Source organism: Protomyctophum parallelum (genome assembly GCF_964188405.1).
Source record: "Protomyctophum parallelum genome assembly, chromosome: 10".
In the NCBI taxonomy this organism is placed as follows: Eukaryota; Metazoa; Chordata; class Actinopteri; order Myctophiformes; family Myctophidae; genus Protomyctophum; species Protomyctophum parallelum.
Window position 1 is genome coordinate 37,519,922 of NC_139704.1, and position 23,592 is coordinate 37,543,513.

At 43.8% G+C, this 23,592-nt stretch overlaps 2 protein-coding genes across 6 annotated transcripts in view; one reads left to right on the forward strand and one right to left on the reverse strand.

The window, feature by feature from the left end:
* Window positions 1–23,592, forward strand: part of wdfy4 (WDFY family member 4) — a 111,387-nt gene that overhangs the window by 64,955 nt on the left and 22,840 nt on the right. For all 5 annotated transcript variants that reach the window (XM_083775713.1, XM_083775714.1, XM_083775715.1 and 2 more), the window contains exons 43-52: window positions 2,269–2,346; window positions 4,319–4,516; window positions 4,962–5,040; window positions 5,653–5,870; window positions 12,209–12,357; window positions 13,267–13,381; window positions 13,688–13,773; window positions 15,172–15,234; window positions 22,047–22,089; window positions 22,653–22,772. In XM_083775713.1, the coding sequence (XP_083631839.1) occupies window positions 2,269–2,346; window positions 4,319–4,516; window positions 4,962–5,040; window positions 5,653–5,870; window positions 12,209–12,357; window positions 13,267–13,381; window positions 13,688–13,773; window positions 15,172–15,234; window positions 22,047–22,089; window positions 22,653–22,772 (1,149 nt within the window). The remainder of the gene's footprint in view (window positions 1–2,268; window positions 2,347–4,318; window positions 4,517–4,961; window positions 5,041–5,652; window positions 5,871–12,208; window positions 12,358–13,266; window positions 13,382–13,687; window positions 13,774–15,171; window positions 15,235–22,046; window positions 22,090–22,652; window positions 22,773–23,592) is intronic.
* On the reverse strand, window positions 15,313–18,559 carry lrrc18a (leucine rich repeat containing 18a). The gene is made up of 2 exons (XM_083775720.1): window positions 18,444–18,559; window positions 15,313–16,193 (listed from the first exon to the last, which is right to left on the reverse strand). The coding sequence occupies exon 2, from the start codon at window positions 16,187–16,189 to the stop codon at window positions 15,392–15,394; it is 798 nt and encodes a 265-aa protein (XP_083631846.1). The 5' UTR covers window positions 16,190–16,193; window positions 18,444–18,559; the 3' UTR covers window positions 15,313–15,391.

Genomic DNA, 23,592 nt, shown 5'->3' on the forward strand with positions numbered 1-23,592 from the left:
TGTCTTTTAGTTATTGAACGGTCGTAATAATACGTTTCCGTGTAAGTTCCAGTCCTTTTAGATGTTGATTTTCATTCAGCGGGAGAGGAATTGTTTAACCCATTTTTGGCGGGAACCCCTTTTGGTGTTGGCATTATGTTATGCTTTAGCTATTGAAAAATAGCAGATCTACAAGCTCATAGCGCGCCACTCGGTGGCGCGCTATGAGCTTGTAGGTCTGATATTTTCGAAAACGACATTTTTAGAATCTGATCTCAGGTCAAAATGGGATAAAGCAACACTGTAAGGTAATGAATGAATGGAGGAGAGAGAGAGAGAGAGAGTGAGTGAGTGTTCTGATCGACGGAATGTCCTCAGTCAAGCTCCAGCGACAAAAAGCTCCCAGTGATTTATTTCATCAGTGAATGCCGTTTCCATAATCATATCTGTGTCCTCATATTAGAAAGATAATTAACAGCACTAATGATCACGTTAAGTGCATTACACATTCCACTGCCAGCCCAAGAATGAAGTTGACATTATGTTGCCTTATCATCAAAGGTGGCTTATTGTTGGGAAGTCATTAAAATGGAAATGAGTGTGATGTACTGATGTTAATTGCGGAGGGGAAGCGACGAGTTATGTATTTAATGCAGCGCTTAAAAAGACAATGAGGTTGCTATCTGCTAAATGGGGTAATTAATGCTATATATTACTTATGTTTGTCCAAATGAAGGAATGAAATTAGGAGGTGACGACGCCGACTCGCTGTTTATCTGTCAAAACACGGCTAGTTGGTAAACTTCATTATTAGTCTCTAATATTTCTGTAATCGCTCTCTTTGTTTTTCCTCCGCTCTCCGTAACTTCTCATTTGGCCAGGCAGGCGGTCATTTAGAGGCGCTGTTTTTGTCTCTCCAGATAGCGTGACAAAGTTTGTTCCTTGGAGTTTATTTCGGAGAATGGGCCACAAGTTTGTCACACTGTGGCCTTTCTGCAGGTCGTAGCAATTATTGTCTGGAAAGGTTTTCACTGGTGGATATCGTTACCGTCGGAGATGGAAAAGAATAACCTGTATTTCAAGTTCAAGTTGTATAAATTGATACGTATATTTGTGGTACCTGTGTGGCCAGAAGAGGCTTTGGAGAGGAGAACTATGTCTGGAAAGTGGAAACCTCACAAAACCGTTACATTTCAGGATTCAAATTCAAAAGCATCAAAAGTAGCAGATCGACAAGCTCCAAATGCGCCGCTTTGCGCCGTGTTTCGAGCTTGTAGATCTGCTACATTTGATACTTCCAGTGTGACGCTGTGATACGATGAGTTTTCTGCCCGCAACAACATTATCTTTAAAATCTTAGCGTTTTGCCAATTATTATCCTCACTTCTCCTTCAGGCCAGTTTCAGAACCAGAATCTTTCTGTCATTGTAGACATGCTAAAAAGCATTATTGTATACTTTTGCTGGTCAAAAATAGCAGATCTACAAGCTCACAGCACGAAGTTGCGAGCTGTGAGCTTGCTATTTTTGAAAAATCATTTTTTTTTGCAAATCTTTTAATTTTATATTTCTTAAAGCGAACATTAACTCAAATCTTTGCTTCTGGGGGGGTCCCTGGTTGAGATGGGGGGTCCTGCAGCCAAATACATATAATTTTGTTCATGTTTGATAATATCACAATTTAGGAATTAATAAAGCCACCGTAACCCTAGTGTCCCTATTTCGGGCAAATGTGTCAAAATGTGTAATTTACTAAATAAAATAATTGATCTTTGTAGAATAATTGCTGTTTGTCGCGCGACAAAACATATAGGGAAGTGGGTAAGAAAATGCCTGCCACTCTGTTTTATTTTATAAAATGAACAAACCCTGCGCGCACGCACACACACACAAACACACACAGCTACAATACCCTTAACTACAGCGTTTCTCAGTGATATTAATGTTTATGTTAATTTGATCAACACCCACAAATGATTACATTTCCAGACAGTGTTATTGTATGACCGTGTAGCCACTAGCTTATTTTGCCCCGGCGAATGCAATTTAGACCAGCTGTAATTGTTTGAATGTGTTGTAATTGCATGAGGGAAGCAAACAATACCGTGATGAATATTCCATCTATATCTTTGTGTTGCGATTGTGGGCGCGCATGTCTATGTGAGTGTGTCTGTGTGTGTGTGCAGGTGCAAGGTCCCTGGAAGTGATTGCTTGGCCCATTCTTTTCATTCGGACAACTCACGATGTTCTTTCTTTCTCTTTCACTCCCTCCCTCGCTCCCTCTCTCTAGGAGTTTCTGTCTTGCATGGAGTCTCAGCGACAGAGAGGTCATGACATGTTTGAGAACATGAGGAGAAACAACATGCAGGTCTGTCTGTCTGTCTATCTGTCTGCCTGTCCAGGGCATACTGTACCTCGAGCACTGACTAACCAAATCAACTTCAGACTAAGTGTGTGCGTGTCTGCAATAACACGATGTGTGGTGCATCGTGGGAAATCGTCCCATTATTATTATTTTGAAGACCTCAGCTGTAATCAGTTTTTCTAATCTATATATATACACACCGAAGTCTCTGTCGGGTGGAAACCTCATGTCCAAAACTGTAAAATGTTAGGATAAAAAATATATAGCAAAAGTAGCAGATACAAGTGACGATCAAGTAGGGGCATTAATTCAGAGAGAAATACACAAAAAGTTAAAATACTAAGATAGGTTTCTGCCCTACAGTGACGATATATTAGTTGTTTTGAACAAAAAAAGATCACACTTGTGTGACGTGAGGGGCGCTCTTATCATCATACATCATCACACATCACATTCTGTGCTCAGCCAATCAAATCATCACATTCCGTGCTACAAACACGTTCCGTGCTCACACACAAAAAGCTGTGCATAGAACCTTATGCCAAACATAACGTTGGGGGAGCCAGTTATGATAACCTCTTGGCCCGGTCATTGATCTCAGAGATCTGGTCCGTAAGTAGGCGCCACTGCTCGGGATTCAAGGAGATGCCTTTCCTGCTCGGCTTCGCCTCTCCATCCGAGTCCATCCAGTACTGTCGAATGTCGATCAGGACCTGGCCTTTGAAGAGCGACACGCTGACGAACTTCATTTTGCCCAGGTCCAACTTGTCGTCTTCGCCGCTCTGCTTTGAGCTGTCCCTCTTGCGTTTCTTCCCGGAATCTTTTGTCTTCGGCGTGCTGCTGCCGGTCTTCTTTATCTTAGCTTTGGTCTCCACCTCGCTGTCCTCACTTCCAGACGAGGCAGGGATGAACTCCTTTGATTTAGTCGTCATGGTGTGTTTACGCATGGATTTGTAGACTTCTGATAGAAGGAAGGAAGGAAGGAGTAATAATATGCAGTTCAAAAATAGGCAATCTTATATACAGTACTTCATGTGGCCGACCTGTGACGTCAAGTCGTCTGTGACATATCTATATATGACGTATGACTTCAGCCCAATCTGAGCTCCCGCATATTTCTAAAAGTATAAGACATGGCCTGTCCTTTTTATGATTGGGTGTTACGGTCAAGAACTGAAGCTCAGTCATTCGTCAAAGGACCTTTGACCTTTAGATCTCCCAATTATATGATTGTATGAATTATATGATCCACTCTATCTACTCCTGGTTAACTACTCCCCCTTAACATCGCATTTCCATTAATTTGTGCGGAAGAATCTGGACCCTGCTAATGCATGCTTGGCTGCAGGAGTACAGGCTGTCATTGACAGACAACCCCTTGCTTCAGCCAATCAGCGTAACAAAAAAGTGATGTCATCTCCAGTCTCCAACCAGAGAACGACCCAAGCTTTTAAGGCTTGGCCCCGTCTTATCGCTGCTTGCAGCTATATACATTATTTCGGTTTCTGTTCTTCCGTTTCTGTTCTTTGTTTTTTGAGGCTCCTCCTATGCCCAGCTTTGTCTGTTTGTGTAAACACAAAAACAATGATTAGCCGGAATTACATTTGTGACGTATGATGATGTGTGAAGTGAAGGGCGCTCTTATCATCATACAAGTGATTTATTTTTATATATTTTATTTCTATATACAGCTCTTTGTCCTAACTCGTGTCACATTTGCCAATGAAAGGAGAATTTACATGTGTCTGAGCAAATAGGGTAATCGGCTATGTATATAATTCTCAACATGTTATTTGCGTCGGTTTAACATGACCGATAAGTGGTATTACACGCATTGTGTAATTGTGTAGCAAATGAATTTATGAGGAAGTATATAAAATAAAATATTGGATGATGTCGGGTTCACACGGGTGTAAAAAAAAACGTGAAAGGTGCTCCTATAAATAAACCGTACTTCCTCCACCTTCCCCTGCAGCTGTGTTCCAGTGAGTGGGAGCGGGTGAGCGGCCAGTGGCTGCGGGTGGAGGTGGACCTGCTCCGGGAGAGGGCGGTGTTCGGCCCCGGGCCAGGGGTGGAGGCCCCCACCACCAGGGACTGGGTGCAGGACGCGGCCGAGGGGCCCAACCGCACCCGACCGCGCATCCGCAGGAGGGCCCTGAGATGGTCCAAACGGGTAACCATAATGCATTGCAGTAGGATTTACACACTTTTTCACGAGATATGAGTTAAAAACGTTTGTGCTGTGAAAGAATATATATTGACGGATTTTCACACGTTTTCATGATTTTACAAAATTAGCTAAAGTTTAAAATAATGTGGTTAAACGCTAACGTGACACAGATGCGTTCCAGGTCTTAATGGGTTCTCAGAGAGTATGCGAATGGAACCAAATGGACGCGTACGGCAGTAGTCCTCTTTAACCTTTTCATGCCGCGAACCCCCACTTGAAAAGGTTTTGTGCTAAAACGTTCAAAATTCAAAAATATTTTTTTCAAAACGTGTACAAGCTCACAGCACAGCCCAAAGTGATGTTGCTGTGCGGTTGTGTTTTTCAAACGGGCGTCCTTGAAAATGTTTGAGAAGCGCTGGTTGAACAGATCTCCCTGTGGCTCTGACAGGTGCCTGGGTCCCTGTGTCTGTGTTTGAGGACCGGAGCCTCTGACCACCACAACAGAAGTGGAACGGAGCCTGAAGCAGGTACAGAGAGACAATACTGGGGAATTGCGAGTGTGGTTGCATATCTCTATATTAAATTTCGCGGTGTATATATAGTCGTCAGAAGAGGGCAGGATTTCTTAACCTGATGCTGCCAGATCCAAGAAGCTTGCTACACAAATTTGTTTCACAGCTTATTGGGATCTGGGATCGCGGAAGCAAATTCGATGACGGGGCTGTTCCTTTTTTTCAAGATACTTGGTAGATGATTGGATGGGACCGTCTGTCTATCACCGTGTGGGCGTGCAAACACAACCAATCATATTGACGTGTCTATATAGCTTCACATCCGGTTTCGCACATATCCCGCCCTTAGCTCACGCTGATTGGTTCGGTACGGAACGGATTTTTGTCAGCTCAACTCCCTGAGAGATCCCAGATGAGTGCTGTGTTGGGGAACATGGTTACCCAATACCGCCCTCATCTGGCAGCGTCAGGTTAAGGATTTCTTGCTTTAGTACAAATTTTAGTACATTCTGGTGAAAGAATTATGTGCCCCTCAAGGGCTTATGCTCTAGTGAAATGTTAAAATCAGTGCACTATAGGATGTTTGTTATGAGTGTGGACAAACAGCTCTCGAGTGTCCTCCTCCAGAGCCCAGGATCCTGTGTGAGCCCGGAGGAGCCGGTGGATCCGACGAAATGTCCGACTGCGAGTGTCTGACCTTCTTCCCCGCTCTGAGTGAGACGCCCGCCGCCTCCAGCGAGGAGAGCCCCACCTCTGGACCCCCCGCCGCCCCCGAGTCCTGCTCCAGAAGACAGGCCTGTCCTGACCTCCATGCCATCCTGCAGGAGCTCCAGCCTGGAGAACAGGTTAGTGTGTAGAGTAGACTCTCTACTGGTCCCGACCCAAATACTGGGTCGGGACCCATTTGTGGGTCGCGGACACAATGTTTGCTAGCATATTTGTCTATATCTGCTAGACTGTTGTGTTGAGTAAGCACACCCTCAGTAAAAGGTTTAGCGCTAGACTTAGGCTTGAATTAGAGGTCTGTACGTTTATTCACTTTATTGTTTTCTTTTTTCATGAATTGCTATTTTTGGAAGAATAAACATTATTTTTGAACACTGAAGAAAGAAGACTAAATCGGCATAAGTCTTTGGTGTGTACTTTCTGTTCACCTAGCACTCATCCAAACAAACTCATTCACAATCGGCCTCTAAAGCAGTTCTCAAAGTTTTTGGCTGGGGACCCCAGGAAATGCTTTGGCCTATGTCTCGCGGCCCACCCCCAATAATAGGGAAGATTCATCATAAATAAATTCTGAAACCAGATATAATCATTAAGGAAAGTTTATGCACTGTGTGTACTGTGTAGTATAATCCAAAATAACTTGGCGAACCCCTGCTCTAAAGGTGGTGGTTTCAAGTTTCAACCCCGACCAACGTTTAACATTAGCATCCTTCAGAGCTGCTCTCTATAGGGGGCACAAAGTACGGATACATCATCATGCCGATGGACGGCCTTAACTCCTATTCACGCCGCTAATATTCACAATCCTAATTATCTGACACAAGGCCCTGGGATTGCAATGGCCCAGCGCTGCTGCTGCTATCTGCGTCTCATCTCTCCTCATTAGTGTAATGTGATGTTAACACACAGCAGTGGTGGAAACATGTAGGTCTTATCTGAAAATGTTTGCGCCAGAGACCCGTCGCCCATCAGTTATTTTTGAACTCTTAATATCTAAACTGACACGGATGCTTTTCCCGGTTTTAACGGGTTAAATGCAATTCTTAGGTACTTTGCTTGAGTGTTTTTTTTATACTTTATACTTCCACTCCACTACATTTGAAAGGCAAATATTCTACTTCTTATTTGACAGCTTTAGTTACTTTAAAGATGTTATTATTTAAAAGAAAAACATCTTAAAATACTGAAAATAGCAGATCTACAAGTATAATGTGACATGTTGTGTGAAGTAGACAGGCTATTTTCGTGGGCTATAACGTGGGATACAAGGTTTCTCCCCCAAAAGCAACGTTATGAGTCCAAAATGCGTCAACAACAGTGTTTATTTTTGTACAATTTTGAGTTCTTCTACTTATCGTCTCTGTCGGGTGGAAACCTCATATGTCGCAGATCTACAAGCTTCACGCTGCGTTTCAAGTTTGTTAATGTTGGATCTGCTACTTTTGATGTATGATCAAGCACATTAATATATAACATATGGGGCGACTGTGGCTCAGGAGGTAGAGCAGAACACAAAAAGTAAAAATATGGAGATAGGACTTTTCTGCCCCGACAGCAACGTTATATTTTGATGCCAATAGAGCGTCATAGTCCCTTCCCCTTTCAGAACAACGAGTGGCCCAGGAAATGAATCCCAATGCATTTCTTATTTAATTTATTTAAAGACCTTTTAAGCGTCGTACGAAGCCAACTCTTGTCGTGACAAATCATGACAACACACACAATATTTTGGACCAAACAAATAATTACAAAGAAGAAAAACAACAAAAAAACGTTTTTTTTCTACTTTCTAATTCTTTGTTTGGCCCAATGTTGAATGCAGGCCTTCACGTGCTATTGCTACATTGACTCGAGCAACAAAAACTCTGAGAGTGCATCTTTCCTCATTAATGTAATGGGTTAACACAGAGCTCTCTCCTTCGCCGTCTTCCAGCAGTGTACATGTTGAATGGAGGCCCTCGCCGCTCCGGCTACCAGCGGCGCCATTTAATGTTTCTGACACAAGTATTAATAAAAACAGTGGGAGGTTGACGCGAGCTGTCTCATACCCCTGCTTAGTAAGCTACGCTCGCCGCGTGCCCCCCCCCCACCCCCCGTTGTCTTTCAAACGGTTCACTGAGCCTCCATTTTTATAGGCCTATATTTTATTCTCACTGTGATGGTCAGATGTTTGTGTGTGTGCAGATGATGTGTACTGTCCGGGGAATGAGTTTTATTTGCATTATTTCTTCGCAAAACCACTTATCTACTTTTTGTAATCAAGTTAGAAATGTGGAAATAATGACGCAAACTGAAATTGCAATTAATATAAGGTTGACGTATAAGGTCGTAAATGTCCTCTTCTACCCTGGATTTGAACCCGGCCTCCTGCGCAAGTCCTGAAATGTTTTACCACTGAGCTATGAAATGTTTTATCCCTTGCTTGCGCCGGGGATGAATTGAATCTTGACCCTCGGGTCAGAATTCGTGTCAGAATCCTGTGTCCATGAGACATGACCTTTGACACGATCGAAATGTCTCAATAGAAGAGCGGGGGGATGACAAAAAACAACCACCCCAATTACAATTGTGTGTGTTTTATTGTAATTACATACTCTACCATACAGGTTGGAAAGTACATTTCATTAATTTAAAAAAAGTTACATAGTGCCGCTTTAACATAAAGTAACAAGACAACATTTTAAACAAAAATGTAGACCCAAGGGGGCACGGTGGCACAGTTGGTAGTGCTGTCGCCTCACAGCTAGAAGGTCCTGGGTTCGATTCCCGCTGGGGACGCTGTGGGCACTGGCGGCGTGTTCCCTCCTCCGCGTCATCAGTGCCCATACCCGAGGCGGGGGTTGGCGATAGGGCCTTTCTGTGTGGAGTTTGCATGTTCTCCCCATTTCCTCTAGGGTAGATACCCTCACAAAAACATGCCGTAATCCTGGTCTCTAAAACCTCCCCCTGGCCAGCCTGATGGAGGGGAAAGGAACTGGTCGGAATAACGTGTCCCTTCCACGCGCTACGTCCGGCCGGGGAAATTCCCCTCTGTCAGGTGAAAAGAAGCAGCTTGGACTCCTCATGCATAGAAGGAGGCATGAGGTCAGTCCGCTGCCCCCCCAGGTTGGCAGAGGAAGTGTAGCGCCCAGGATTACATTAGATAATTGGCACTGGGTGAAAAGAAAACTGGGTTACAAAATCGTGGGATAAAAATAAAAAAAAGAAAAATGTAGACCCAAAGATAACATTAGGCCAGGTTCGACTCCAGATCCCAACGGCCTATACTGCATGTCACTCCCCCATCTCTCTCTCCCCATTTCCAGGCTGTCACCCTTCTGTCTATCCCTCCATAAGAAAATATAAAATAATGGCGAAAGCCAAAAAAAAAAACATCTTAAAAAAAATGAAGGCTAAAAGTATAACTCAAAAAAGTCCTTCTGGGACTTGTTTCCATTGTGGTACGTCCTATGCATTCAATCATCAATCTAGCATAAACATGTTTATGGATGGTGTCGGGGCATTCCACATTTTGTGGTGGCAGAAGACTTTTCCCATGTTTGGATCTGGTACCACCCAGAAGGTGGTACCAGATCTGTTGACAACAGCGGCATGCTGTCGACCAGATTGAAGATTGGCCTAAGGCGGCGTCAGGGCGGCGGCGGTGCGTTCCATCGCCCATAAACACTTTCATGTTGCTGACCATCACGACGCTCACAGCTTAGCCCTCAGAACATTAGCATGGCGGGTCATGCTGTCGTGTAGCGGACCCTCCACGGTTTACGTGAGAGAAACACTGCACACTCGTGTGTACTGTGTGTGTGTGTGTGTGTGTGTGTGTGTGTGTGTGTGTCCTGCTGAGTTTCCTGTCAAATGAACACAGTCATTAGCTCTGAGGAATGCACAAATGACTCACTCTCTCTCTCTCCCTCTCTCTCTCTCTCTCTCTCTCTCTCTCTCTCTCTCTCTCTCTCTCTCTCTCTCACACACACTTGCACGCGCACATTAAACACACATGCATTGCGCACACACACACATCGCGGGGCACACAAAGGAGACACACTTGTAATTAGCTTGCCAGCGCCAATAGTGTGATTATGACTGTATAATGTGTGTGGGGAGGAATCAATGGGCAGACATTAGCCTCAGTCAATAAGAGCTCTGCCTCTCCCTCCCCCCCCACCAGACTGATAACCCACATTCTGTCTGTCTGCAACACGGACCAGTTGATGGGTGCATATCGTCGCTGTCGTGGCAGAAAAACCTCTTATCTTCATACCGGTAGTTAATTTGTCTGTCCCCCCCCCCCCCCCCCCCCCCTAAATTAACATTTCACTTGATCGTACTATTACGTCACACACAAGCATCAAAAGTAGCAGATCTGTTTGATCTGCTTATTTGAATTTGAGTTCTGAAAGAAATGTAACAGTTTTGGACGGTATGAGGTTTCCAGCAACGTTTAACCGATTGCAGATTAAAGTGTCAAATTAGAAGATTTATTTTCACTTGAGAAGAAATTTAATTTCATTGACAGATTTCTGACAATGTCATCATCATCATGACATCAGCATCATGTCATTGTCTCTGACTAATTTAAACTGGGAGTTAAATAGAATCCAAACAAACCCTCTCACAGGTCTCTGATAGGGTACAAACGGAACCAAATGGAGCCCTTTTTTGTTCCGTTTAGTAACAACGGAACAAAATTGGCGATTTCACAGCACGCGAGACTCAACCTTGACTCCTTGAAGATATGTGATGTTGCATGATGGGAGCCATTACTCTGTGTCTGCATGCGTGCACTCAGACACAAGGCCCTGATCACTTAGCAGGTTTCCTATTGTGTGCGTGGCAGTGATTAATTCCCCTAATAATGGCCCGGGTCTCGAGTGCGAGAGACAGAAGAGAGAGAGAGAGAGAGGCAGTGTTGCCAGATTTTTGTGAGAGAAATAAGCAACCGTGTCTATGAAAACGAGCCCAAAAGAAAGTGACTAGGCTTAGTAGGCTATATATGGAAAACAGCCGATTTACAGTACAAGCTTACAACGTTGTGAGCTTGTAAATCGACTATAAAAAATGTAATGAAACTATAAAAAAATATTTTTTTATTTTTTAAATATTTTTAAATTTAACATTTTAACAACACATATCTTATATGGGGATGGGGGGGGGGGGTGCAGACAAATTGGCCTACATGAAAATGTGGGGGTCCTTGACATGAAATTGTTTAATCTCAACATTAGCTTAACATTCAGAAACAAGCCCACAAAATAGCAACTACACACTTTAAAAGCAAGCCCCCAAAAAACCCACAACCACCAATATTTACAAGCGACTTTCCAGAAAAAACAAGCCCAAAGTCCCTATTATAATAAGCAGACGTGGCAACACTGGCAGGCGAGCGGAGAGGAAGGTGGGGGGGGGGGGGTCTGATTTGATTAATATAAATTGTGAGAGGGCCTATGGGTGGGCTCGGGCCCCATATGGTTTCGGGGGCGCGGCTGTGTCCCAGGGGGCCTTTAGCGGGGGGCCAACGCCAAGAGAGAGAGAGGGGCCAGGTGCAGCACACTCACTGTGAAATGAGGGGAGACAATAGAATTAGCCACGCATTATCATCACAACGCAGTTAGCATTAGCTACAGTGCCACTCGCTCAAAACGGTGTGTGTGTGTGTGTGTGTGTGTGTGTGTGTGTGTGTGTGTGTGTGTGTTTCCTATTTGGGTGTCTTTGACTGTGAGCGACTGGGAGCCCCGCCGTTGAATAAAAAAAAAGAGGGTCCGGGGCCTTCTCCTTTCCATCAATCAAGTGTGGTAATGAAGTGTTGGACTGTGTCATTTTAATAATGATTAAAATAAGTGATTAAAATGATCAATCAAGTGACGCCTGCAGTGTACTGGGCTGTGCCGCCGCCACGCCACGCCCTGTGTGACACACGTGTGCTGATGTTTTTACTGTCCTTTTAGTCCATTAAGACCTGAGTATGATTCTACAAATGCCTTCTAAATTTAGTGGGTCTCAAACGTTTTCGTATCAAGGACCCGCAAAATGATCCCCGTCTGAAAATGTTTTGTGCCAGTGACCCCCATAAGAGAAGCTTTGTGTTTAAAACAAATAAAAATAAGAATCTAAAACACTTTCAAGATTTTTTATGTTTAATGTTTTGTGCGAGGGACCCCCATAAGAGAAGCTTTGTGTTTAAAAATAAATAAAAATAAGAATCTAAATAATTCTAAAACACTTTCAAGATTTTTTTTTTTAATGTTAAAAAATAGCAGATGTACAAGGCACAAAGTGACGCGCTGTGAGCGCTGCTATTTTGAGAAGTTGAACCACTGTTCTAAATCCAAAGAGTTTTGTTTTAAACGTATATTGCTATATACATTTTAAATGACAGATGCTCTTCCGATTTTAATGGGTTAAATGGAAGCTAATCTCTCTCTCTCTCCCTCCCTGCGGGTGTCTCTCTGTCTTCCTCCAGGTGAAGTGTAAGATGTGTGTGGTGGTGGTCAGTGGTCTGATGGTGATGGAGGGCCTGGTGCTCTTCGGGAAGGAGAGCCTCTACGTGTGTGAAGGCTTCACCGTCAACTCTGCTGGAGATGTTTGCTGCAGAAAGCACCATCCCAGCAGGTACTGCTGTGTGTGTGTGTGTGTGCGTTCGTGCGTGCATGGGTGGTGTGTGTGTGTGTGTGTGTGTGTGTGTGTGTGTGTGTGTGTGTGTGTGTGTGTGTGTGTGTGTGTGTGTGTGTGTGTGTGTGTGTGTGTGTGTGTGGTTACGCGAGCCAGTCTGTTTCAAATGTCATGCTTCCGTCATACCGTCTAGAGCAACGGAAGTTCTGAAAATGATTAGGGGATGAAGATGATGTGACGCCTCCTCCCTTCTTCCATTTCGTCCTTACAGTCGCGCAAATTCTTCCTGATATAAATCAAGCTACACTAATCCAAGACGATGGCCATGGAGTTCTCATGTCTCACGCAATCTGAAATGACTCCACATTTTACAGTATTGTTCATTCCTCACCGTCCATGCACTTGCGCGATCTACAGTTAATATAAAACTCCATGACACTATTGTTATCATTATGTCATTACTCATTTCAACCGGAAGTACTGTGATGCACTTCATATATATTGGTTTTCCGACAATTATTAAAATGAATAATCTAAGTCTAAATAATCGAAGCACATTATCGCTTGCTGCTTATCAGAAATGGAAATTCAAAAATAAAATGTAAAGGTATTTTAAAATATATATTTTTTTGTGAACCGGGAATCGGGAACAGTCCGTTCTCAGATTTCAGGAGGTGTGCAGTTCATTAGTTCCGGACTCTATATAGTAAATTGTGGAATATAGACTATAGTTGTCTGGCTACACAAGACTAGTGTGGGTGTGGTTATGTGCATGCATGCTCATGACCATGTCTACTATGTTCATGTATGTCTGTGTGTGTACTGTAGCTTCACCTAAACCCAAAACCAGACAATTAACAATTTATCTAACTCAATATTACGTCCTCTCTCTCTCTCTCTCTCTCCCAGTGTGAGGGAATCGTCCATTTCCACCATGTTGAGTAAAGAAGCAGCTTCAGCCAGCTGTAAACGCTGGCCTTATGAGGACATAAAGGAAGCACGCTTCATTCGCTTCCTCTTGGAGGTCAGTTTGGGTTTTTGTATTACTTACAATATATTTCATAATATATTGCTGTATGGCAAAAACCTCTTATCTCAGTATTCTAACGTAATGAACACCCTACTTGATCATACTGCAGCGTCACATGGAAGCATCCAGAGTAGCAGATCCACAAGCTCGAAACCTGTCGATCTGCTGCTCTTGCTCATTTTGAATTTGAATCCTGAAAAGTAACAGTTTTTGGACATGTGAGGTTTCCACCCCGACAGAGACAATACACAGGTCCTCCGAACTGAAGGTCCTATTCTCTCTCTGTCTGATCTGTTCCAGGACAACGCTCTGGAGATCTTTGCGAGAAACGGACATTCAGCGTTCCTGGTGTTCCTGAATAAAGACCACGTCTCTGCATATAAGAGGTATACGACCACAGGGGAGAGTTTTTATTTCCAGCCCTGACCAGAGTAGGCTAGTAAAGTTTACACCTAGTTTACACCCTAGTCTGTGTGCAGTGTTTATTTATGACGATGGTTTTTGTCCAACATGATCAAAACTACACCCGTTTTATGAGCGGCGGTGGCTCAGGGGTAGAGTGCCTGAATGGCAACGGTAAGGTTGCCAGTTCGAACCCGGGCTCCCCCAGAGTTACTGTCGAAGTGTCCTTGAGCAAGACACTGAACCCCTAATTGCTCTCGATGTGCTAGTTGGTGCCTTGCATGGTTTCCGCTGCCATCGGTGTATGAATGGGTGAATGTAATGCACAATCTCTGTAAAGCGCCTTGGATAAAGGCGCTATATAAATGCACCATTTACCATTTACCATTTATGAGTGCATCGTTGCATAGCATCACAGCTATATGCAACGATGCACTCATAGAACTGGTGTGTAGTTTAGATTAGTCAAATTATTTTATGGATCAAGGCCCACTTGAAAATCATAAAAGCATTAGCAGCCCACCCATCTTTTTTTATGTATCATTTTTTTAGCTATGCCAATTATTTCTACCCCACACACATTTCTGTGTTGTTACTTCTGTTTCATCCCACTGACTCACCTGCCAGTGAGGAGCCCCCACCGGGAGGATGTGGGGCCTTCATCCCACTCCTTCCGCCCAACATTCCCCGCTGACAGGTGTGGCGCCTCAGCTCGTAGGAGTACATGCAATGACCAATGTCACCCTCCCTGCCCGGCTTCCGCCCACGGGCCAGTTGTGTTCATGTAGATGCAAAGTCGGATGCAACACGGTGGATTCGAACCCACAGCGTCCGTGGTGGTGGGCAGGGACTGTACCTCTGCGCCACCCGAGCGCCACAGCTGTCCACCCATCTGACCACTGAACACGGCAGCCCACTGTGAGAGCTTGTGGTCAGATGCGTGTGTGCCGCGTGAATTTTCAGATCATGTGTTTAGGGCTTGGATCACTGGAACCACTATGAAAACAACATGTTTCAAGGGTTTCAAGTAAAAATACGAATCTTAGTTGGATTTTTTGCCAATTATTTACTGTAGGGGGTCCACATGCAACACCCCCACAACCTCCCAGTGGGCCCTGGCCCACACTACCGTAGGTTAGAAGTAGACCATGTGAGGATGGTTACAAGTTAATAATCAGGCGCAAGTTCTCCTGTTTCACCAAACTCACTTTTCTCAGGTCACATCACATGCACCTGCACGACACGATTTGCTGTCAGGCTCACCACTGAAGAAATTATATTTTGACTTGTGTCTCCTCTCTTTCTCTCTCCGTCTCTTTCTCTCTCCCTCTCTCCCCCGCCCTATCTTAATTCCTCTAACTTCTCTCCATCTCCTCGTGCAGGTTGTGTTCGGTGGTGCCGTCATTGAAAGGTCGCGGTGTGGCTGAGGTCATTGCTAACGCCAGGTTGGTGTCATTTTATTTTTCTGATCATTCTGAAAAAGCACCTTTTTGTCTAGCTATATATTGCCCATTTCTTTTTATTTCACGAACCTTAATAGAAAATCATTGTCAAATGCCGCTAATACACAAAATGGGATGGGGGCACGTAAATATTTCGTTTTCACTTTTTCTCCATTCTGCATCTCCACATATCCTGGTTTAACACAGCCACTGAATTTGGCATCATCAGTCCCGAATAAGTCCTCTTTCGTTTCTCCCCGAAACCCCCTGCGCTCCCTTCTCGAACCTTCATCCTTTTCAGTCTTTCCTCCTTGCACCTCTCGAGACAGGGCTTACACAGGCCGCTCTCTGTCACCAAGTACATCGCCTCGTCGCGCTCCGACTTCACCTCCTCCGACGCCCCGTCCCTCTGGGCGCCGCGCGACACGGGGTTCCGCTCCACGTTCAGCTTAGTGAGGCCGGCCAGTTCCACTATCTCAGGTAGTGTGGTGAAGAGGTTATCGAACAGACCCAGCTCCCGGAGAGCCGCGAGGTTCGCCGTGGCAGGAGGCAAGCCGTCCAGCCGGTTCAGCCCCAGGTTGAGGCTCTGGAGGCGGGACAGGACGCCCAGCGCCGGGGGTAACCCCGCGGAGGTCAGGCGGTTGTTGGCCAGGTTGAGGTGGGTCAGTCCCGCCAGGCGGCCGATGGCGTCGGGCAGCGCCTCCAGCCTGTTGCTGTGGAGGTCGAGGCGCGAGAGCGCCGACAGGCTGCCGATGTCGTCGGGGAGCGTGCGTATCCGGTTGCGGCTGAGGTCCAGCTCGTCCAGGTCGGTCAGCTTCAGGAGACACCGGGGGAAGGCGCCGAGGCCTGCGTTGCTGAGGTCGAGTCTACGCCGGCCGTCCGGCGTCGTCGAAACCGCCTTCCTCGCCGCCTTCAGGCTCACCCTGTGTGTCTGGGCCCGTTTCCCCTTCTTGACCATGGTGCTGCAACGCACAGCGCAACCACAACTCACAACGCATGTAGTCGCTTGTCCAGCAGAAACCTCTTATCTCCATATTTTAACCTTTTTTTTTGTGTTTTTTCGTAAATTAACGCACTACTTGATCATACAAAAAGCATCGAAAGTACAAGCTTGACAACGTGGCTCGAGCTTGTAGATCTGCTACTTTAGAATAATTTGAATCCTGAAAAGTAAGAGTTGTGGACATATGAGGTTTCCACCTGACAAAGACGAAACTCACACAATGCATAACACACACAACTTTTATTTATTTTTTTGCTGCGAAACACAATGTGCGTGTTTTGCTCAAGAAGAGTTCAGTCCACCATCACTTTAAGCGATGATTGCCCTCAAGAGACAGATTTACAATATTTTATCTAATCTATACCGCAATATATAGCACATACATTTTTCATGTCGTGTGTGTGTGTGTGTGTGTGTGTGTGTGTGTGTGTGTGTGTGTGTGTGTGTGTCTGTCCGTGAGAGCGCGTGCGTGCGTGTGTAAACGTGTTTTTGCATATGCAGGATGTACTTGTGTGTGAAGGGGTGTGCGTGTGTGTGGTTTTGTAGGGGCTTCTGTTATTTATACGGATACAAGGGCTCATGTATGGCCCGGGGCAATAGGGGAACGTGTGCTCTCTGGAGAATGAGCGCTTGAGAGGTGTGTGTGTGTGTGTGTGTGTGTGTGTGTGTGTGTGTGTGTGTGTAGTGGTGGTGTTATGTCTGCTCTCCTGCCTGCTCACCCAGTGTTGCCCGTGGGGGTATTTAAGAGCACGGCTCTCTAATTAAGGCTAATGCCGGGGAACAATAGGGGAGAGGAGGCATCGCTGGGTAAAACACACAATGTGATGCTGCTCACCATTCAACTGATTGAGCTGTTTGCCTCTCGCAAGGCGACCAAGTTGTGTGTGTGTGTGTGTGTGTGTGTGTGTGTGTGTGTGTGTGTGTGTGTTTCTGTGTGTCTTGTATTTCGCTGTCGGGAGCAGAAACCGCTTATATCCGTATTCGTAACTTTGTGTGGTTTTATTTTAACGCAAATTAAACCGGCTTTGGACATATGAGGTTTCTACCCTACAAAGACGATAATGTCTGTGTTTGGGTGGGGGGGAACGTGCACGCCTACAGTATGCGCCAGTGTGTTTACAGTTTAGGCCTGATGCTCGAACGAGTGTGTGTGTGTGTGTGTGCGTGTCCACACACACACACCAAAAGAGTCAAATCAGGACTTTGATAAATGATAGTTAGGAGTGTGATGAGACCTGTGCTCTTCTCCCTCCCTGTCTAAAAGAGGTGTGTGTGTGTGTGTGTGTGTGTGTGTGTGTGTGTGTGTGTGCGTGCGTGTTTACGTGTGTGTGGGTGGGTGGGTGGATGTGTGCGCATTTGTGCGTGAACGTGTGTGTGTGTGTGTGTGTGTGTGTGTGTGTGTGTGTGTGTGTGTGTGTGTGTGTGTGTGTGTGTGTTACACCCCAAGGCCCTCTCTCGCCTCATTTATCATCCTCAGGATGAGAGAGGTTATCCACTGGCGCTTGTATCCCATTATAACCTCCTATAGCAAACTATTGCATGCAATTATTACCTGCAATTAGATAACATATACTGGGCCAAATGCAATGATTGATTTAGTGTTAGTTTTACAAAAATAATTTGGTCAGGAGTTATTGGGGTTAGAAATTGGATACACTTCACACGGCCGCACGCTTCTCTTCTCCCCTCAATGGAGGTGTCATAGGTTTTCCGGAGCAGAGGAATTAAGTTGTCTGTTCTCTTAAATTACTTGTGCGCTGTTTTTTCTGTAAAAAAAAAAGGAAAAAAAAGCCCTGCTATATATCCTGCATTCGTCCATGCATGTAAAAGATTATCCTGTACCTGTAAGTCTTAACTGTTTTGGGGGCATGACATTTTAAGTGGAAATTGTAACAAATTGCAACTTGTATTTTCAGGCTTGTGAGCTTGTAGATTTGCTACATGTTAGTGGTTCTCAAAGTTGGTCCGCGACCCCCAGGGGTCCTTGGAGGCGTTCCAAGGGGTGTTACCGTGGCTATTTTCAAATAGAAGATATACGAGCTTGTACATCTTCTATTTTTTTTTAACCCAAATCTTCTCTTCTGGGGATCCCTGTCACAAAACATTTTCAGATGGGGGGGGTCCACGGTCAAATTTACAGTATACCAATTTGGTGGTCCTTGACACGAAGAAGTCTGAGAACTACTGGTGTGTAGTTAAATGTACTCACCATTATCTTGTCTTTCTTGAGTTCATCTGAATGTTGATGTTATCTGGATGCTGGACCTTATGTCTTATGTCAGAAACATACCAGCAGCTCTGGTACCTATAAACAGACGAAAACAGACTGCGAAAAACACCAACACTGCACTTGTTCCGTAACGCATCTTGTCTTACATCTCACTCTTATAGTACCCACACTTGAAAGTGCCTCAGATTCACAGTGACTTGCGACTAGTGTAAAAGAAGTTTTCAATTCGAGTTGACCTGTTCAGTCTCCCCCCCCCCCCCTTTTCTTCTTCAAATGTATGCCATTTTATAGGTGGTAAAAATGCCAGCGGAAAAGGGCAGGAATGCTCTGTTTGTATCTCAACACCTCCCCCAGCCTCTGCCTCCACCACCAGGCAAAGTCAAGGTTCTCTCTTGTTTAATGGCGTTACTTAGCAACTGAGCCCGCTCGGCGCCAGCACTTTATTGCCATGTTACTGGCCCACAGAGGGAAAAGAGATTTCAGGAGCAAGTTGAATGTTTTTCTAATTTAGATTAAACACGCTTAGGATAAGGTGTTCCGTCAGTAAAACGCTTTAATGAAATGTGCACCAACACAACATCCCAACGTTTAGCACAGATATATTTGTCCTTCTTGTTTATCGCAAAACAAATGCTCTTGTATCTTAATTGGAAACAATGGGTTCTGACGGGGCAGTGTTGCACACTCAGCAGTTTTGCTAATGCTTGGCTTCTTGAGAATACCGTCTTTTTTTAAGTGAACGCTTATTAAAAGATCTGCTTACAGCGGGCCGGTGAAACGATCGGCTATATTTGGTGGAAAATGTCTTGTGACTGGAAAAGTTTTGTCCTGTGTGGCAAGATGCATGTCTTTAATATCTCTTCTTTTCATTATTTTTCATTTCATTTCGCGAGAGAAATATGCAACCAGGTCTATAAAAACATGCCCAAAAGAAGTACTTTAAATGTATAACATATGTACAATAAATAATAATATCATTAGATACATTTGAAAAGAGTCCATCTACAAGTTCACATTGTGCGAGCTTGTAGATATGCAAAAGAAAACATTTTTATATTTTTGAAACATTTTAACAACACAAATCTGGCTGGGGGTCCCTGGCTCAAAATATTTTCCGATGGCTGGGTGTCTGCGGACTATATTAATTTAGATTGTCCTCTGCATGAACATTTTTGAGAACTACTGATTCATACATTTTGGAAGCAAGCTCAAATATAGCAACCCGCAACGACCAATATTTACAAGCAACTTTACAGAAATACAAGCCCAGAGTCGCTTATAAAAAGCAGTCCTGGCAACACTTTGCTGTGACCAGGAATGTGACCTTGTTATTCGGGTCTGACAACTCGTCCACACCTTGTGCCTGGTGTGTGGACGGATGATCATCACAGTGACGGCCAAATTACCTGGTGCAAAAAACATAGACCATAGTCTACCCTCTTTTAACCACTTATATACCACCTAACCACCAGTTTGTCCTACATAGAATAGCATAAAAAGTTGATCTACAAGCTAAAAACGTGTCGGTGCGTGAAGCGTTTTATAAATGTCAAATACTTTTTTTCCTATGACAATGCCCGAATCTCTTGCAAGCACACAGATCAACAGATATAAAGCAAATATATTTTCCACCTATAGATGGAGCCATACTGTATGCTATATCCAGCATGATTCTAAACTACCAGTTCCCAGTAGAAAGCTCACCTCAGTCATATAACTGATCGTACAGCTGTGTACACACACACACACACCATTCATTCATCCACCCATCCATCCACCCATTCCATTCATTTCCTCAACTCAACTCACCTCTGCTGTGCTCTGCTGTGGAATGGAGTGTAGTGGTGGCTGCTTGACAACTCTCATAGGGCCTGGCATTGCTGTACTGGTTGGCCGGTTGGTTGCCTGGTAACGGAGTAATCAAAACGTGGACTTCATATTTTGATATGAACCCAAACAGAATGTTGCCCAGCAAACAGGCTGTGCCTTCCAGGATATAATGTCACAGTTTGAGAGAACTGGACTGTACAGCCTGATTGATACTTACAGTATATTCTGTTTTTTGTTTTGTTTGTTTGTCTGTTTTTATATTATTTGTATTTACAATTTTTTGCAATAATTCAATTACATAGACAATTGCGAAATCCTACACTAGATTACAATGTTCCCCATCTTCATTTCAAAACCCCAACCCCACCTAGTACAAAAGTATAACAATTAGGGCTGCAACTAACGATTCTTTTCATAATCGATTAATCGGATTATGATACTTATTTAGCTATCACCTTAAAATATATTTTAAATTATTTTAGACATGTTCTAACTAACAAAAAATATAATTCATTCAAAAATTAATTTGATTAGCTGCTGATAGGCTGCTATTCAAATAAAAGACAAACAAAATAAAAAAATAATTAAAGCAACTCATGGTGTCTTTAGGCTTATTCTGACTGCATACGTTTGATTAAAGAATAGCTACACATGTGTCAGTCTAGAAGGAACAGTACTCTTCTGAACTCAAATAGGTCATTTAAAAATAAATATTCAAGCCATATGTTTTGTTCTTGATACTATAATCGTTATGTGTCATATTTTGCTTTGCAGTCGCTACTGTGCAACTATCACCAGATTGTAAGGGAAGAGAGATGGATCACTCCTCTTTAGTTTAGTTACACTTAACACTGGAAAAATCATCTATGATAAATTGCAAAAATAACTAGTGATTAGTTGCCGATTCGATTAATCGATTGCTAAATCAGTTGACAACTAATTGAATAATCAATTTGATTACAATGAATCGACGCATCGTTGCAGCCCTAATAACAATGCATGGATCTCTTGCATTTGGATGATAAGCATGAAACAATTATTATAAAATGAATCTCTGGTGGTGAATAGGGGGTGTAAGGAAAGAAGGGCTGATTGATACTATATGTATTAGGGCTGTCAAAATAACTGAGTTAACTGAGTTACTTAATTTGTGAAATTAATTAGATTAAATGTTTTAACGCAATTTATGGATGGTTAGAATAATGACCCGCCCTATAGTACATCCCTTAATCCCATCCATTCTGCACTAGTCATCGCTCTGGTATGTGTTAGAAACATACTGTACTGTACATTAAATGTCCGCCATACAGTATCTTTCCATTCCCACAACACTATACAGAAAAAACATGGCATTTTTTGGACATAGTTCGAATGGTGATTGATCATGATTAATATATTTTTAAGATGTGATTAATCTGATTACAATTTATCGTTTGACAGTCCTAATATTGCTAATATTTATACTTTACACTAAAATAATCTACAAGCTCACGTGTCACATTGTTAGCTTGTACAGTAGATAAGTCTATTTGTTTTTGTGGGAGACAACCGCTGAGCAACTGTAAATCAGGAGTATAACTGACATGAGTCGCATGACATTGTGAATAAAATGTACGCGCACAATAAAATATACACATTATGTTCAGTCGTTAACACCAAACAAACTAAAGATGTTTGGTGCTATCCAATGCACGCTATTTAGTGTTCTGTGATGCTAATTTAATCATTTATGTTTGTGTTTATGTGCATCAGGAAGACTCCTGTGGTGGGAAAGACTGCTCTTGCTAAGTGGCAGGTTAGTACTTTACCCAGCAAAAATGGCTCTTCTGTCCTTTGTGTTCTACCGGTTCTGACGTCATTCAATAAACCACAAAACAACTGATTGATAGTGGCAGAAATGCTAGTGCACCATTTAGACCTGAGACCGATTCTAAAAGCACCTTCTAAATCCTTAAACCTCATGTGTCAAAAACTGTTATTTCTTTCAAGATTCAAATAAAAAAGCATAGCAAAAGTAGCAGATCGACAAGCTCAAAACGCATTTTGCGCCGTGTCGCGTTGCATTATGCGCCACGTTTCGAACTTGTAGATCTGCTTTTGTGTGACGCTGTAGTATGATGAGCAAGTAGAGCGTTAATTTACACACAAAAACAACACAAAACACAAAAAAGTTCAAATATGGAGATAAGAGGTTTCTGGCCAACGGTAACGATATGTCGTTTACACACATAGCCAAATCTAAAATGACACGGATGCTTTTCCCGGACTGAACGGGTTAAAATGAAATGAACCGTGTGAACTCTGTGTGCAGTCTTTAATCTGCTGTTGTCTGATCCCGTCTGTCTGTCCGTCCTCCAGAGAGGTGAGATGAGTAACTTTGAATATTTGATGCATCTCAACACCCTGGCCGGGAGGACCTACAACGACCTCATGCAGTACCCCGTGTTCCCCTGGGTGCTGGCCGACTACCACTCTGAGGTACTGCACTGTATACACACCGCAGGCCACTCTGATACTCACATATTTATTTTATTGTTGCTCCTGGTCACCAGTGCAAAGTATCTACCGTAAGTCAGTGGCGTGCACAGACATTAGGGGCAGGTGCTCAAGTAAAAAAAGGGCACCTTGTGCAGCGTGTGGAACCGGCCTTAATAGAGCGTTGCAGTCCCGCTGCGTTTTACTCCACTACAATTATTTGCCAGCTTTAGTTGCTAGTTCATTTGCAGATTTAGGTTAGTAGAGGTTCGGGTTACGGGGCCCTCACACCTACAGTACATTGCACTGCTGATCCGACCCATTATGTCTGAATCATAGTGTCAGGCTTTGTCAGAGTACACGTCTGTCGGTGTCCCTTTTCTGTCCATATATGGACAGAATATACATATATAATTATATATCAGCCCTTGTCCCTTCTATGCCCATATATTATGTCATCAGTATATGCCCCTATATTGGAATGTCCCCTTTTGTGAACATATATGGGAGCTGTCTGATTTGTTTGCGCCTGACGCCATGCTACGATGCCTGTTGCATCGGCGGTTCTATCTGGATGTCCAAGCTACTCCATGACGGGTACCGCACTACCTCGAGGCCTTGCTACTGCATGTGACTGAGTTTGAAAGCGTTCTGTCCCATACAGTATATCTATGCCCATATTTGGGCATAGCAGTCAGTCCTTGTCCCTTTTATGCCTATATATGGAGATTGCTGTCATCATGTCATCAGTATGCTATATGCCCATACACAGGCATGCCCCCTTTTGTGCTGATTTGTGATTTGTTTGTTAGACAAGACACTC